This window comes from Sarcophilus harrisii, chromosome 4 (genome assembly GCF_902635505.1).
Source record: "Sarcophilus harrisii chromosome 4, mSarHar1.11, whole genome shotgun sequence".
In the NCBI taxonomy this organism is placed as follows: domain Eukaryota; kingdom Metazoa; phylum Chordata; class Mammalia; order Dasyuromorphia; family Dasyuridae; genus Sarcophilus; species Sarcophilus harrisii.
This window is the reverse complement of record NC_045429.1, coordinates 463066519-463081004: the sequence shown is the minus strand read 5'-3', so window position 1 is coordinate 463081004 and position 14486 is coordinate 463066519. Positions and strand designations below refer to the sequence as shown.

At 64.2% G+C, this 14486-nt stretch overlaps 1 protein-coding gene across 3 annotated transcripts; it reads right to left on the bottom strand.

Moving 5' to 3' along the window:
• Positions 1-1710: 1710 nt before the first annotated feature.
• On the bottom strand, positions 1711-13370 carry C4H21orf58 (chromosome 4 C21orf58 homolog). 3 transcript variants are annotated; one of them, XM_031968296.1, is made up of 9 exons: positions 12200-13370; positions 9900-9960; positions 8584-8657; positions 7190-7324; positions 4834-4945; positions 4551-4678; positions 3767-3993; positions 3518-3584; positions 1711-2893 (listed from the first exon to the last, which is right to left on the bottom strand). In XM_031968296.1, the coding sequence occupies exons 1-8, from the start codon at positions 12257-12259 to the stop codon at positions 3539-3541; spliced, it is 843 nt and encodes a 280-aa protein (XP_031824156.1). In that variant the 5' UTR covers positions 12260-13370; the 3' UTR covers positions 1711-2893; positions 3518-3538. The 3 variants fall into 3 exon arrangements, with proteins under 3 accessions (XP_031824156.1, XP_031824154.1, XP_031824155.1); XM_031968294.1 differs by lacking the exon at positions 12200-13370 and having other exon boundaries at positions 9900-12193; XM_031968295.1 differs by lacking the exons at positions 3518-3584; positions 12200-13370 and having other exon boundaries at positions 9900-12193.
• Positions 13371-14486: the final 1116 nt, after the last annotated feature.

Sequence of the window (14486 nt, the reverse complement as noted above, 5' to 3'; positions counted from 1 at the left end):
AAAGTCAGCGCCCCTGCCCGGAGTCTGGGACCTTCTCCCCAGGGAAAGCGCCCGGGATGCAGCAGGAGCCAACTCGCCGCTGGCCCAGCTGGGTGGCGCCTCCTGTGCAAAACCTGTGATCCTCACAAGGGCAATATGGAGAAAGCCGGGCCCGTGGGAGTCGGTCGGCCCCCAGCCATTGGCCGGAGAAAGAAGATGAGGGAAATCAGCGGGGCCTCCGCCCCAGGCCTCTGGAGGGCCCTGGAGAGCCTCCCGAGCAGTGGCGGGCCGGCGTCGGCAGGACTTGGTGTGGGGTAATTCTGCTCCCTCTGCGACCCCTCGCCAGAGTACGAGTCTGCCCTGTTTCCATGACGCCAGGCAGACAAACCTTTAAACGGTTCTCATAAAAATGCATGTGGTCGCCGGGCCCGCCCACGGCTCCTGCGGGAACACACTGGACCAGGCCAGACGGGAGGCTCAGCCATGGCGCGCTCTCCCATGGGGCACCACGGTGCCCTGGAGGGTCTTATTCCTGCCCTTTCTCCTCCCCACTTCGCCTGCCCCCAAATGGAGAACACCCAAGGTCCCCGTTGCCGCGGGTGCCCGCGTGTGCCCGCGTCCCTCCCGGGAGGTGGGAGCTCGGAGCTCGTGTCATCCCTGGGCCCCAGAATGCTGGCTGCTCATCAAGGCTTCCGAGCCCTTTGTACAGCCCGTTCCCCGGCGCCGTCGCACCTGGCGCCCCCTTGGGTGCCGTATTTCCTGCACCCTCAGCTTGTTCTGTCAGCACCGACCCCTCCAATTCTCCGTTTCCACGGGTGGGCTCTCCCTTGACCAGTTGGAAGGAGACCACGCCCTCCCGACCTCCCGCGGAGAGAAAAAGTGGAGAACTTACAGGAATGTTTAAATCCCTTTTCTGTATTTTATTATTTCTGTGTCTCTGTGAGCTGCGTGAGTGAGCACGGTGTGTGCGAGCCAGGGTTTGCTTAAAACGCCAGAGGTACCGACTTAACCGGAAATGGCGACATTTATCCCTGGGCAGTGCTATCAGTATTTACATAATTAAAGGCGGCAGCTCAGTGATCTGAAGGTCTGACTGATGATTCCTCTGGGGACAAAGCAGTTAGGGGAGAAGGTCCCCGTTTCTCGGTGCTCCCCAACCTATGGTGCAGTCCTCTGTAACCACACCTATAAAAACTGTATCTTTCCTAAATCTTTAGTCCTCCTACCGCGAGCTCTCTCTCTCCCTCCTCGCAGGGGAATTGCTCATTCTCATGAGAATTTATTAAAAACTTTTCTGCCTTCTGCCACGTGATCTCTGAGTAGTTATTTGGGGTAAGGGTCTTCTCCATCCCTCACACCCTCTGTAGCTTTCGCACAGGGGCCTTCCGGGCCTTGGCTCAGCGCACTCCCTGCATCCGGCCCCGGACGCCTCCGGGCTCGGGGCCTTGCTGCCCAGGCAGGAGGGCCCCCACGGGGCTCGGCCTCAGGGGCTCCTGCTCCATCGACACCCTCTCGGCAGGGGGCTCAGTCCCATTCTGTTCCTCTAGAACCTAAAGGCCCTTGTCCTTATCTCTCAGCCAGCGTCTTGAGGCAGGATTGGAACTTGGATTCAGGAAGCCCGGACTCTGGGAGAAGCGCATTGACTGAAGGATGCTTCCCTTTATCTGGCAGAGGACTCCGCCCAGAGCCCAGCCTGGGAGCTCACCGGGCCCAAGCTACCCCCGACAGCGCCTGGCAGCAAAGGGACGGCCCGAGAAGTGTCCGGCCCGAGAGCCCCGAGGATCAGCCCCCGGGAGCCCCTGCCAGCTGCCCTCCGCCGCCACAGCAGGAGGCTCCACGGCCGCACCTGGGCCCATAGGGAGCGGGGGTTCCCCGAGCTCGAGTCGGCAGTTTCTACAGCGCCTCCCCCCCATCAGGGCCCTCCCCCCCATCAGGGCCCCCACTACCAAGGACCAACTCGCAGGCCGGTCTCCCCGGGACACTTTCCTGAAACACTCCCTTGTGCCCCGAGGACGAGTGACCTCCCCGACTTCCCAGCATGCTTTGTCCAGAGGACACGGACAAGCAGTTATCAATGTGTGTGTTTAAAATCAGCCACACTGACCTCCGGGCTGAGCCCCCCATCCCTCCCTCTGCCCCGCCCCGCCCCCTGCTGCCTCTGAGCTGGCCCTGGAACCCCCACCCCCACCCCCCGCCCGCAATGGTTGTGTCCCAGCACAAATAGTCCCCAAATCCAGCTACGGAGGGGAGGGCAAAAGGAAATGTGCATTAAAGCCACTAGAGGGCGCTAGGGGTGAGCTGCCCCCATGGCCAGACCCAGGGATGGGGGGGCCCCTCCAGGCGCGGTCAGCATAGGAACAGCCGCTGAGACCCCCCTTCCTCCCCGAGGTCAGGCCCTTGTTCTGGCCCGCTACGGAGGGTCCACAGAACTGGAGCGAGCTGGAGAAGCTCTGCTTCTGGGCGTCGGTGACTCGTGCCAAGGGTGCCCGGCCCCGGCCCCTCCCCGGGGGCTCAGCGTCTGGGGGAGGGGGCTCCCTGGCCTGGAGGCCCCTCTGGCTCCCCAGTCAGCCCCACCCCCACCCCCGGGCCTCCCATCTGGGGGAGGGCGCAGCAGGTCCGGCTGGCTCCCGGGGCCGCCTCCCTAGGCTGTGCTCCCTCAGCCGGGGGAAGGAAGGAGGCCGAGGAAAGGCCCCCATGGCCCGGCGCGGGGCGGGGGCAGGGACACAAAGCACAAGGACGCAGTCTGACGGCCGGCCACGATTTATTCTCGGCCCGCCTGGCAGGAGGCACGTTCTCTCCAGAGCCGGCCAGACTTGCTGCCCGGCTGCCCTGCCCGGGCTCCCCCTCTGGGGGCGGCACTTATGACTCGTGGTCCCCCCGGGCCTTCTCCAGCTCCTGGCAGCTTCAGAGGGACCTGCAGTGACAAATGCCGTTGCTCACCTGCCTGTCCTTGTGGCCGGGCCCCCCCAGGGCCTCCCCTTTGTCTGCTGAGACGCTAGGGAGCATCCGCCAGCACCCCGGCCCCGGGGGCAGGAGACCCCAGACACGGCGGCGACTCCACAAGGACCGGTCATTTACGGCCCCTCGGACGGGCAGAATGTGGGCGTCTTGTTTCAGCTTCCTATTTCGAGGGGCACGGGGCCAGGAGCCAGGAGGACCCGAGTTCAAATCCAGCCTCAGCCACTTCCTAGCGGGGTGTAGCGGGTCGAACCCTCTGGGTGGGCCCCAGGAATGGAAGCATGAAGGCTCCTTCCCATGGGGAAAGGGAGGCTCCGGGGACACTGAGCTCCCACGGTCTCAGGCTGCTGACGGTCACGGAGGCTCGGCCTCCTCTCCGAGCCTGTGGGACGGCGCCCTCGCACAAGGAGCCTTCCCCCAGGGAAGGCCGGGCCGGGCTCCCGGAAGGCGGACTCCCTTCGGCCGGGGTTCCCAGCGCCCAGAAAGTGCTCCCTACATGCTGAGGGAAGGTGTCTTGCCCAGACTTTGTCTGACTTGTGGCAAGTGGCCCTGAATACAGCCCACACTCGGGCCTGCTTACCGGCGTTGGGGACCAGGGGGCTCACAAGCCTGGGGGCAGGCCCGGGAGGGCTCCGCTGGAGGCCACCCTTCGAGGAAAGAAGGCGTCAGGGGCTTCCGGGCCCTGCCCCCCACCCCGCCATCCTGGCCCCTTTGGCGCTCCTTCTGAGCCGGCCCGGCCTGGACCAGCCAGCCCAAGAGCCCCCCCCCCCTTCCTATTCTCTGAGGAGCCCGAGCCTGAGGGGGCCGGGGGCTCCGAGTCGGCACTCACGTGTTGAGGGCGGGCACGGTGGTGGTGGGCCCCATCATGTGCCGGATCACGGGCTGGGGGCCCGGAGCCTGGGTCACGGCCGGGGCCGGAAGCAGCGAGGGCCACAGGGGGTAGCCCACTGGGGGCCCGGGGGCGGGGAGAGCCGGCAGGCCCGGGGGGCCATAATGGTGGTGATGGTGGACAGAGGAAGTCCTGGGCTTTTCAGCGCGCAGCAGACACTGGGGCTCCTGAGCACAGAAACCCCCGGGGGGGGGGTCAGCTCCCCAAGCTCCTCCAAGGTCTTCCCTGGCAGTCGGCGGGCGACCCGCAGGCACTGGGGCCCAGGGGTCCGGGGCCGGGCCAGTGGGCACGTGGCAAACACTTAGGTAGGAACCATCAATGGCCCCAGACCAGAAAATGGAGACAGAGACAGAGACTGACTCAGGCTCACACGGCTAAGGAATGGCCAAAGGGGGCTCGGGGGGCACCAGCCCCACCCCGCGGCATCTCTGGGAAAAGGGGAACGTGGGGGGCTGGCCACAATAACCCGTTCCACCCCAGCCTGGCCTCTGACGGGCGGTGCCCGGGGACAGGGACGGAGCGAAGGGAATAGAACTTCTGCTCAGGAGGACCCAGGCCGCCACTGGAACGCCTGGCAGCCAGCAGGCGGGGGGGGGGGGGGGGGGGGGGGGGGGGGCAGGGACTCTAGGGACCGGACGCAGTGGGCACTCGGGGTCAGCATTGCGGAGGCGCCAGCACAGCTGGCACGGGCCCACGGGGGACTGGGCCCAGCCGGGGCACCCACCTGCTGAGCGGGCCGGAGCCAAGGCGGGCCGGCATCCGGGGTCACGGGCGGGAGGACCTTCAGCATCATGTTCTGCATAATGATCTGGTGCATCTGCGCGTTCTGCATCAGCATCATCTCCACCATGTCTGGGAGGCAGAGACCCCCAGAATCAGGGAGAGACACAGAGAGACAGTGGGAGAGACACAGAGAGACAGAGACAGGGGAGAGACAAAGGGAGGGCGGGAGGGGGACACAGAGACCCACAGGGAGCAATGGGGGACACCAGCAGGCAGCAGCTTACCCTCCTTGATGCTTCCTGACCTTGGGCCCGCGTAGGCCGGGGCTGGGGGGATCTGGGTGATGAGGGGCGGCTGCGGCAGCTGCTGGATGATGGTGGCCGGTGGCTGGGGCACCTGGGGGGCTCGGCCGTCAGAGAGGGCCCGCCCCCTCAGCTCGCCCCTCCCTCAGGGCTGGGACCCCGGGGCAGGGCAGGGAGACGGAGGTGGGGCCACTGAGGCAGCCTCGGGCCCAGGACTCCCCAGGCCTCTGAGAAGAGCGGGATTGGGGCCTTAGTGTAGCCTGCTCCCAATGTCTCAGAGGAGGAAAATGAGGAGCCAAGAGAGCCTTAAGCAGGGCTGGGGGAGGGGCCCCGACTCCAAGAAGCCCCTCCCTGCTCTTGAATGGCCACTGGGCATTGAGCCAAGACCCGGTGACCAGCACAGCAACATGGCTCCCCAAACTCCGGGGGATTCGAAACTGTGGGCCCCCCCACACCCCCCCTCCCCCGGCTGCTTCTGCCAAAGTAGGAGCTCTTGTCTTCCTCGCTCACCCCCTTGGGAGGAGCCGACTCCTTCCTGGGGCCTCCCGGGGGACCCCTCCTGCACTGCGGCCCCTCCTCCAGGGGACCCCTCCTCTGCTGCGACCTCCCCAGACACGCCCCCACCCCAACACGCCCCCCCCATGTGCTCACCCCCCCTTTAACCGAGGCCTGGGCCCAGGAGCCTGCGGAGAGGCCAGGCCCAGCGTGGTCTGGAGAGCTGCCCCCCCCCCCGGCCCCCCAGTGCGAGGTCCTGCCGGACCAGAGCGGTCGTTTCCCGGGTGGGTCCGAGGGGATGCCGGCTCAGCGCCCACCCCGCAGTTACTTGCATTCGCTGCCCGGACCTCGGGGGCTTTGATTACAAGTGGTTTCCTGGGCAGGAAGGGCCGGGAGAGCCGGGGTTGTTGCCCTTGGCCCCGCTGAGCCTCCCTTGGGCCCACTTAAAGGCAGATTCTACAGCCCCTTACCCAGAGCCGGGGAAGGAACAGGAGCTTCCCCTTGGAGAAGAGAAAACCCCGAGGGGGCAGAGGAGGCTCCATCTGGGAAGGGCCACAAGTGAAGAGATTGCTTGGGACGGAGGGGCCGGGAGCAGTGGGTGGGGGAGCGGTGGGTGGGGCCCGGAGGATCACAAAGCAAGCCAGAAACAGCCTAATGGGGGGTTCAAAGGGGACGGCGGCCCTCAGGGCTGCATTCTTGCTCCCCGGGGCCCCTGGGGAGGGGCCCTTCCGGCACTAGTGGGACTGCCCAGCTCTCCCTGGTGGTCCCCCAGTGATGCCCGCCGCGCTCCTCCCAGCAGGGTGGGCGTGTGGGAGGCGGCCATGGGGGAGGAGAAGCCCCCAGAAAAAGGCTCATTCAGAGAGAGCTCCGGCAGCTGGAGGGGCCGCCACCAGAACTCCCCAGGCCAGCAGGGGGCGTGGCCCAGACGGCTCTGTGCTCCCTCAGGCCCCTGGTTCTGGGAGCGGGCTTGGTCCAATCCGCCTCGGGCGGGGCTCTTGGCCACAATTCTCAGCTAATCCTTTGCATGACACAATCACCTTTGGCCAGTCAGAAAGCCAGGCTATGATGGGCATTTCCCCTACAAAAGGCCACTCCCTTGCATCTCTTTAGGGACCGGATGCCCATCCCGGCAGTTTGGCCGACACAGCCTGGCCCGGGTGGCTCCAGCTCCCTTGTTTATTGCCCAAACCTCTGCCTGGAGAAACCCCGGGACTCGGCCTGGGCGGGAGTTCCAGGGGACGAAGGCCTCGGGGACGCCCGGGACGCTGCCGCTCACCCCGGCACATCTGGGTCCCACACTCCCGGACCCCCCAGCGCCACTTAATTTACACGTGGTTGATAAGGCCTCTCGCACTGAGAGCCGGAGCCGGCCCGCTGCAGCCTCTGGGAACCAGGGCGCGGGTCTCGCCGTCTGTGGCTTGCAGGGCCGACATGGGGATTGTGGCTCCTCACACTAAAATCGCGGTGAGCCCCACCCCAGTTCCTGGTGCCCTTTGCTTGGACCCCTCCCCCCCATACTGGTAGAGACTGGGAAGCTGAGGGGGCTGGGGGGGGGAGTGTGGCCTTCCAGGGTCACTGCTGCCGGGACCTTGAGAGAGAGCCCCAGCCACCCCCACTGAGACCCCCGCCTGTGGGGGTTGGGCAGCCTGGCCCAGGCCGGACAGCGGGGAAGGGGGGTGGTGCCAGCTCCCACGGGGCGATTCCCAGCAGCCCCACTTCTCCCTTTGGCTTCTGGAGGAGGAGGAAGAGGGAGCACGAGCCTCTGGGGGATCCGTTCAGGGCCCAGGGGTCGCTATCGCCCTCCGCCCGTGCCAGCCTCCGAGGAGAACGGGGCCTTCCTCACCGTCTGCTGGATGATCCTGGGCTGCTCCGGTTGCGATGAGTAGATGGGGGCCGGGGGCCCCTCCGCCCGGTAGCTCCTCCTGGGGCTCCCTCCCCAGGGATAGGGCCCGGCGAGCTCTTCCAGAAGGTGCTGTTCCTGCAAAGGTGGCGGAGCCGGGGCTGAAGGCGGGGAGGGGGCTGGACCTGGGCACAGCCAGGACCAGGGGTCAGAGTGGGGGCTGCAGCCCCTGCTGCCAACGACTTCCCGAGCCCAGGGATGGAGAAGGGACGGCTCGCGGTTACTTGGAGCTTCAGGCGAAGGGAGCCGGACAATGTGTGGGAAGTGCCTGGCACAGAGCCCGGCACCCTGTAGGCCCCACTGTCTCCCTTATTCCCTTCTCCCTCCCCTTCCTGCAGGAACTTTAAAAAAGCCATTTTGTGTGATCCTCGCAGCTGGCTGTTACCCCCATTTCACAGACAAGGAAACTGAGGCAGGCAGCTATGGGCAGTCGGTGTCTGAGACAGGATCTGAACTCAGCCCTTCCCGACTCCAGATCTGGTCCCTGTCCTGGGTCCCCCAACGTCCCCATCACGCTCACTTTGGTGAGAACTTCATTTGATCGGTTTGGAAACTGGTGGCTGACCTGCCCCATCAGCTCCCGGCCCGTCAACAAAACTGTTCAGGGCCCCCTGGGAGAGCCAGGGAGGAAAGAAAGGCCAAGTGGGTCCTGGGAGGTCGGGGCAGCGCCTGGCCGGAATCTGCCCGCAGGCCCTCACTACCCAAGGGACCCTTCATCTGCCTCAGTTTTCCATCTGTAAAATGGGGGGACACGCGTCCACTCATCACCCCTACAGCACTCTGGGAATTTTAAAGCACAGAGGCCGTTCCCGTATTCCTGGGGACATAACCTGCCCCTGGGGCCCACGGGAGTGGGCGGGGAGGAGGCCTGGGCCAGCCTGGCCAAAGCCAAACAGAGCAGGGGCTCGGGGTCTGGCCCAGGGGGTGACCACACTTAGACCTGCCCTTTCTGGGGACACGCCTTCAATGGACCCCCCAGAGCCAGCCCCGTCCTCCCCCAGGCAACAGCCAGGGGGTCACTGGGAGGGACCGGGCGCTGCTCACACACAGGATCTCCTTGGGCCTCACAACCACCTGGCGGGCAGATGCTCCACCTCATCGCTGGGGAAATGAGTGTGTCCTGTCAAGAGACTCGTGGGCCAGCGCTCTGTGCTCTGTGCCCTGGTCTTTCAGGGGGATGGCACAGGGAGCGAGTGGGCATGGGGCAAGGAGGGAGGTGGGCACCAGGGAGCAAGTGGGCATGGGGCAGGGAGGGAGGTAGGCACCAGTGGGCACCAGGGAACAGGTGGGCATGGGGCAGGGAGGGAGGCGGGGCAGCCCCCGGGGACTGAGCGCACCCTCAGCTTGTGCAGAAGGTCCTTCCTCCTCCTCAGGGCGCTCTGCACAATTTCATCTTCTCCTTCATAGCTCCCTGGGGGACAAAGGCGGGAGCCCTTCAGAAGCAGCTTCAGGAAGCTGGGGGCCAGATGGCAGCCAGACACAGCCCAGAGTAGCTGCCACTCCGGGCAGATCCATGGCAGCACCGCCCCCAGCGGCCGGAACACGACAAATACAGCCGGCGGCTATTAAGGGCCCGTTAGGAGGGAGGATTCTGGGAGGTGGTGGAGGTTTCCCCAGAGACAAACCGAACTGGGGCTTCAGGCCGGACAGAGGGGGGTTGGGGGGGACACAGACGTTAGCCCTGGGGCGGGGCCGGGTCCTGCCCAGACGGGGAGAGCGGAGGCTCCGAACACAACGGCAGCGGCCATCACGGACCTTTTGGGAACAGAGTCGGGGACGCCTTTCTGCCGCCTGGCTTTCTTGTTTTCCCCTTGTTTTTCTTTTCTATCTTATTTTTTCTATTCCAGTTTTAATGAATTTAAATATTTAAAATTATAACATTAACAATATATATTACTGTGTATCATATACTACTATATCTTATATTTGCACATAATTAAATATTAGTGAATATAAATATTAAATGTAATAATTACTGTGCCAATGCATAATGTTAATATTACTTAGATATCATATTGATGTAGTTCATAAATATAATAAATATTAAATGTAGGGTTAGGGTCTATTCACGTTTTAATTTCTTTCGAAAGAGGCTGTTAGATGCCGGGCGCTGTGGGCGGCTGGCACAAGGCCCATTGCCGTGGGGCGCTCCCAGGACAGTGGGGGTCTCTTCCAGAGGCTTGGGGCCAGGCCTCCCCCCGCTGTACCCTGTGACCTCTCTATTATTCAGACAAACCCGCCATTTCTGACTTGCAAACACACAGAGACCATCGGAGCTGGGGAAGGGGCTGGAAGCCAAGGGAGGGCATGAGCAAACTGTCCCCCTCCTGCCTCCCAGAGTGCCCCTGGCCTCCACGAAGCCTAGCACCCTCCTGGTTCACACTGATGCTCCCCCCAACCCGGGAGGTGCTCCCCTCCACCCGGGAGGTGCTCCCCTCCCCTGCACAGTGGCTCATTCTGTCAATAGGCCCGTTCCTGGGGGATGTCACCTCGTCAGTCACAGCTGAATGAGTGAGGGGCAGAGGCAGGGCCCAGGGGCCGGGACAGAGCCCAGGGGCCGGGACAGAGCCCGGGGGCCAGGACGTCCCTGTGGGAATGGCTCGGCCGTGAGGGGCAGGGCAGGGCAGGGGGGGGAGGCAGGGGCAGCCCTTACTTGGTGCAGCGAGGGACGGCTCCAGATTTTCCTCCATGTTTTCTCGTTCAGCCGCGAGCTTCTGGGAACAGAGGGTACGACATGAGGGGACATCGCGGACCCACAGAGGGGTGGGGGTGCTGCAGCCTGCCCTGAGCGCACACACGGTCACCCTTGAGGCTTTCACGTTGGGCTCTCGCTGCTTTGGGGACATCAGCCCCGGGAGGGGCTCGGGGCCTGGCAGACCTTTAGGAGGGGTCCTTCAATGCCCGGGCAGGCCCAGAGGTGGCGCCCCCAGACCCAGAATGACGCCGTCGCCGGAGCACAGCCCAGGCACCCAGGGACGCTTGGCCCAGGACAAAGCTGCCTCATCCAGGAGAAGCCGGGATGCTCAGGGGGCAGGAGGGGCTGAGCTGCCTGTTGGCCGAGGGCGTCCCCAGCAGAGAAGGATGGGGGGAGGGGGAGGGGTGGCCTCAGGGAGGCTTCTCACGCCTCAGAGGCCCTGGCTCAGTCTGAGCCTCCCTCCTGCCAGGAACCGGTCACTGTGATGTGCCTGTGATGGGTGCGGAGGGGAGGGAACCTCCAGGAAGGCCGGGCCCTGCTCTCCCATGGCCGGAGAGTGACGGGGCCACAGCACTCCCTGCTGTTGCCCCCCCTAGGGTAACATGGGAGGCTGACCCTTGACCTCGGCCCCTCCAGCCCAGCTGGGTTCCCGGAGCTTCTTAATGTTAGGGGGCGCTGCCCCCCCCATCATCCCTGCCATGGCCCGGGGCTGGCTTCAGGGGAGGGGGTTCCCTGAACCCCCTCCCCCATCCCCAGAGCCCTGGGCGGGGGCACCCAGAGAGGGGCTTCTGCAGGATCCGGCACAGCCCGTGGCCCCCAGGCAGCCACATCCCACCAGCCCCCTGGCCGGGAAGGAGTCAGGGGAGGCCCCAAGTCCAATCCTCCCCCTTAGACGGGAGCCCCTGGAACTGGGACCGTGTCATTCCACACTGGGAGCCCCCAGGAGGTGACTGGCTGAGGGCCTGGAGGAGTCAGGGTTGGGCCCCACGGTCTCTGACAGCCCCGAGCTCCTTCCCGTGGCTGCCCCCAAAGCCTGATGGCCCCAACCTTGGGGAGAGGGAGGGGAAGGGGCTAGAAAAGCAGAGCAGCCCCTCACAGTATAACTGACAGGAGGGCGGGCAGCTGTGGGTTATGGAGAGCTAATGTTAGAGCAAACACCCTGACAGGAAGCCAGGGCACGTCTCCAGGGGACGTCCAGCGGCCCACAATGGGCTCCGGGAGCCCCGCAGAGCCTGGCAGGGGCCGGGGCCTCCCCTGGGCAGCAGGGGCGCGGGCAAGGGCAGGGGGCGGAGCCGGGGTGTCAGGGAGAGCTCACGGCCGCCACTCACATCTGTGCCAGTGCGTGGTTCAGCCCTTCCACAGAGATGAGCTACCCCCCTCCCCCCCAGTGCAGGCCAGAGGCAGGATGCTAGGGACCCATTTAAAGGGCCCAAGACCCACCTGCCTGTTTGTCTGTGTGTCTGCCCGAGGACCCACCTGTCTATGTGTCTGCCTGTCTGTGTGTCTACCCATTTTCTGCCTCTATGTGTCTCTCTAGCTGCCCACCTCCCTGTCCATTTCTCTGTCTTCCTGTCTGTCCATCTGCCCATTTGTCTGCCTGTCCACATGTACCTGAATCTCTCTGCCTAGACAGACATTTCTGTCCGCTCGCCTGTCTCTCTGCCCACTTATCTGCGGCCCGTCTATCTCTGCCCGTCCGTCTGTCCATCTGCTTGCCCGCTGCCTGTCTCCGTATCCCTCTCAGGAAACGGCCTGTTCCCGAGGCTCCCAAAGGTCTGAGGCCCCTGACACTGGCCCACCCGCAGACAAGGGGCCCGGCTGGGACTGGCCCAGGGAGGCTGTGGGAAGAGTAACGGCCCAGCCAGTGAAGCCCCCTCCTCTGGGGCTCCCGAGCACAAAGGAGCAGCCATGGGCCCGGGTTCACCTGCAGCTGGGGGTGCCCAGGGCCCCTCCCCCAGAGGACTCCCCACAGCAGCCCTCGCTTTGTGCCCTCCTGGTGTCCCCGTGCTCGGGAAGCTTAACGGCTAAGTCTGACAGGGGCTCATGAGAGACAAGGGGGCTCCTGGCTTAGACTAATGAGTCATGGAAGGAACTTCCTGAGGAGGACACTCCCTCCTGTAGTGCAGGTCAGCACCGGCCCGTGCTGTGTCCCTCGGACGCTGGGCCCACTCCCATGGCCACAACCGGGCCCCCCCAGGGCCACTCCCACGGCCACGGCTGGCCGCCCCGGGCCCACTCCCAAGCTGGCCGCCCGTTACCTTTTCCAAGAGTTTGAGCTTTAATCGGGTCACTTGGTCAGCCACCGAGGCGTCCAGCATGGCAGCCGGGGGCCAGGGGCTGGGCTTTGGGGAGGGAGCGTGTGCAGACGGGCTCCTTGAGAGCGAGGCGGCCCCTGCAGCTAGATCGGGTCCGAGGCCCAGCCCAGAGAGGGGCTGCAGGCCGACCACAGAACCCGGTGCCCCCAGCTCTTCTCAGCTGCCCGGCTCGCTCTGTTGCCCAGGGGGTTGCTGTGGAGCCGGCCTCCCCGAGGGTGCCCGTGGGCCCTGCCCTGGAGGTTGCTAGGATCCTGTGGTGCAGGAGCTCCAGGAGGCCGGGCCGGAGCTCGTTACTATGTCTTTACCTGTAAACAAGCTTCTGCCTGGGCATGTCACCCCGGAGAGACCCAGATCCCTCCAAAATGATGGCTCATCCCGGCTGGCACAGATGGGAGCCGTGGCCTAGTCCGGTGTAAAGGAAAAGGGGCCACGGTGGGGTGGGGGGCAACACAGGGTGGGAGCTTGAGCAAAGGTTTTCTTAAATCCTCTTTGTTCCTCAGAGCCCCCCTTGCAGATCAGCCAGAGGAGAGCCCAGCGTGCCCCAGGGGCACCTACTTTGTATACCAGGGGGCACCTACTACGCGTACTGGGGGCACCTACTGTGTGTACTGGGGGGCACCTACTGTGCACTAGTGGCTGGCCAAATCCCTCTGTGAACAGTGATGGACAGAAGTGAGCCCAGGAGACATTTATCCCCTAACCCATGGGGGAGATCCCAGCCTCCCGGCCACAAGAGACACACGGGAGACACACGGCCCCTGGCTGATGCCCTCAGCCAAGGGCCACACCCCACTGGGGGCCACCTCTCGGGCCCTTCCAGCTCCCACCTGCTCCCCGGTGGCAGCCGTGCACCTAGGGTCACAGCCCGAGAGCTGGGGAGGTTCTAGAGTGCAGCCTCCTCATCCTGGGGGGCGGGGGGAGGCCTTGGCCAAGATCACATCAGCACAGTTTCATTTTATGGAGAAATGTACAGGACCAGGAGTTTGTGGTTCAAGTGATCCTATGGCTCAGCCTTCCCATGAGTCTGGGAAGGAGAGATGATGGCTCTCTCTCCCTCTCTCTGTCTCTGTCCATCTCTCTCTCTGTCTCTCTCACTCTGTCTGTCTCTGTCTCTCTCCATCTCTCTCTCTGTCTTTGTCTCTCTCTTTCTGTCTCTGCCTCTGTCTGTCTCTGTCACTCTCTCTCTGTCTGTCTCTGTCTCTCTCCATCTCTCCCTCCTCTCTCTCCCTGCTGGGCAGGAGCGTGTGCAGTCACTGAGAGCCGCCCCCAACCTTCTCCCAAATCTCTTTCCTGAAACACTTGGGAAACCGCTCCGGGCTCGCTCCTCACTAACTCCCCCTAGCGGAGTTAGGGCTGTGCCCTGGGCTGGCTCACGGACGACCCCCCTCCCCTACCCTGTGGCTTTCCTCAGGGCCCACTCTTGGCCTTGCTTGAGTCTCCATCCTTCGGACCCGGCTCCGGTGAGTCACGGGCCCAAACCCTCAGGATCCAGCCTGGGCCCCCGTGCCGAGCCTGCTCCCTTCCTAAGGCCTCAAAGACCCCTGGCTCCGGCCTAGCCTCAGCGCAGCTCAGCACTAGGTCAGCCAGCACTGATTAGGCGCCTACTATGTGCCAGGTACAGGAGGTGCACAGAAAGGCACAGGCCCCGCCCTCCAGGCCACCACCTCATACACTGTGCACAGGCTGGAGATAAAGGGGAATGAGGGGCTGGGGGACTTCCTGGAGGAGGTTCGGGGAGGCTAAATGGAGTCCCCTTAGCAAATTGCTTTGCACAAAGGGAAGCTATGGTTATTCTTAACGCAGAGACTTTCCTGGTCTTTCAGGCAGGGGAGGTGGGCTCTCCTCTGGGGTCTGCAGGTTATGGCAGCAGGAGGAGGGGGAGGGGGAGGAGGAGGAGGAGGAGTCCCGAGGAGGAGCCCGGGTAGCTAGAGCCAGCTTTCCCAAGCAAACGTCTGCCCTGTTTGCTTTCCGTGAGGAGTGGGGGTGCTTCTGGGTGCAAATCAGGCCTCAGACTCCAATGAGCTATCGAGGTGTCGGGCACGCTTTCCTGCTTCCAGGCCCCCAAAGCATTCTGGGTCGCGGCCAGCAGTCATCAGGCGTGGAGGGCTCCGATCAGGGGCCGGGAGCTAGCGATCGCAATGGGTGGAGTTCGGCCCAGAGCAGGGGAAGATGCCCTAAAAGTGCGGCAAGCGGGGGGCTCCGGGCCAGCCCTACTGGGCAGGTTAAGGTC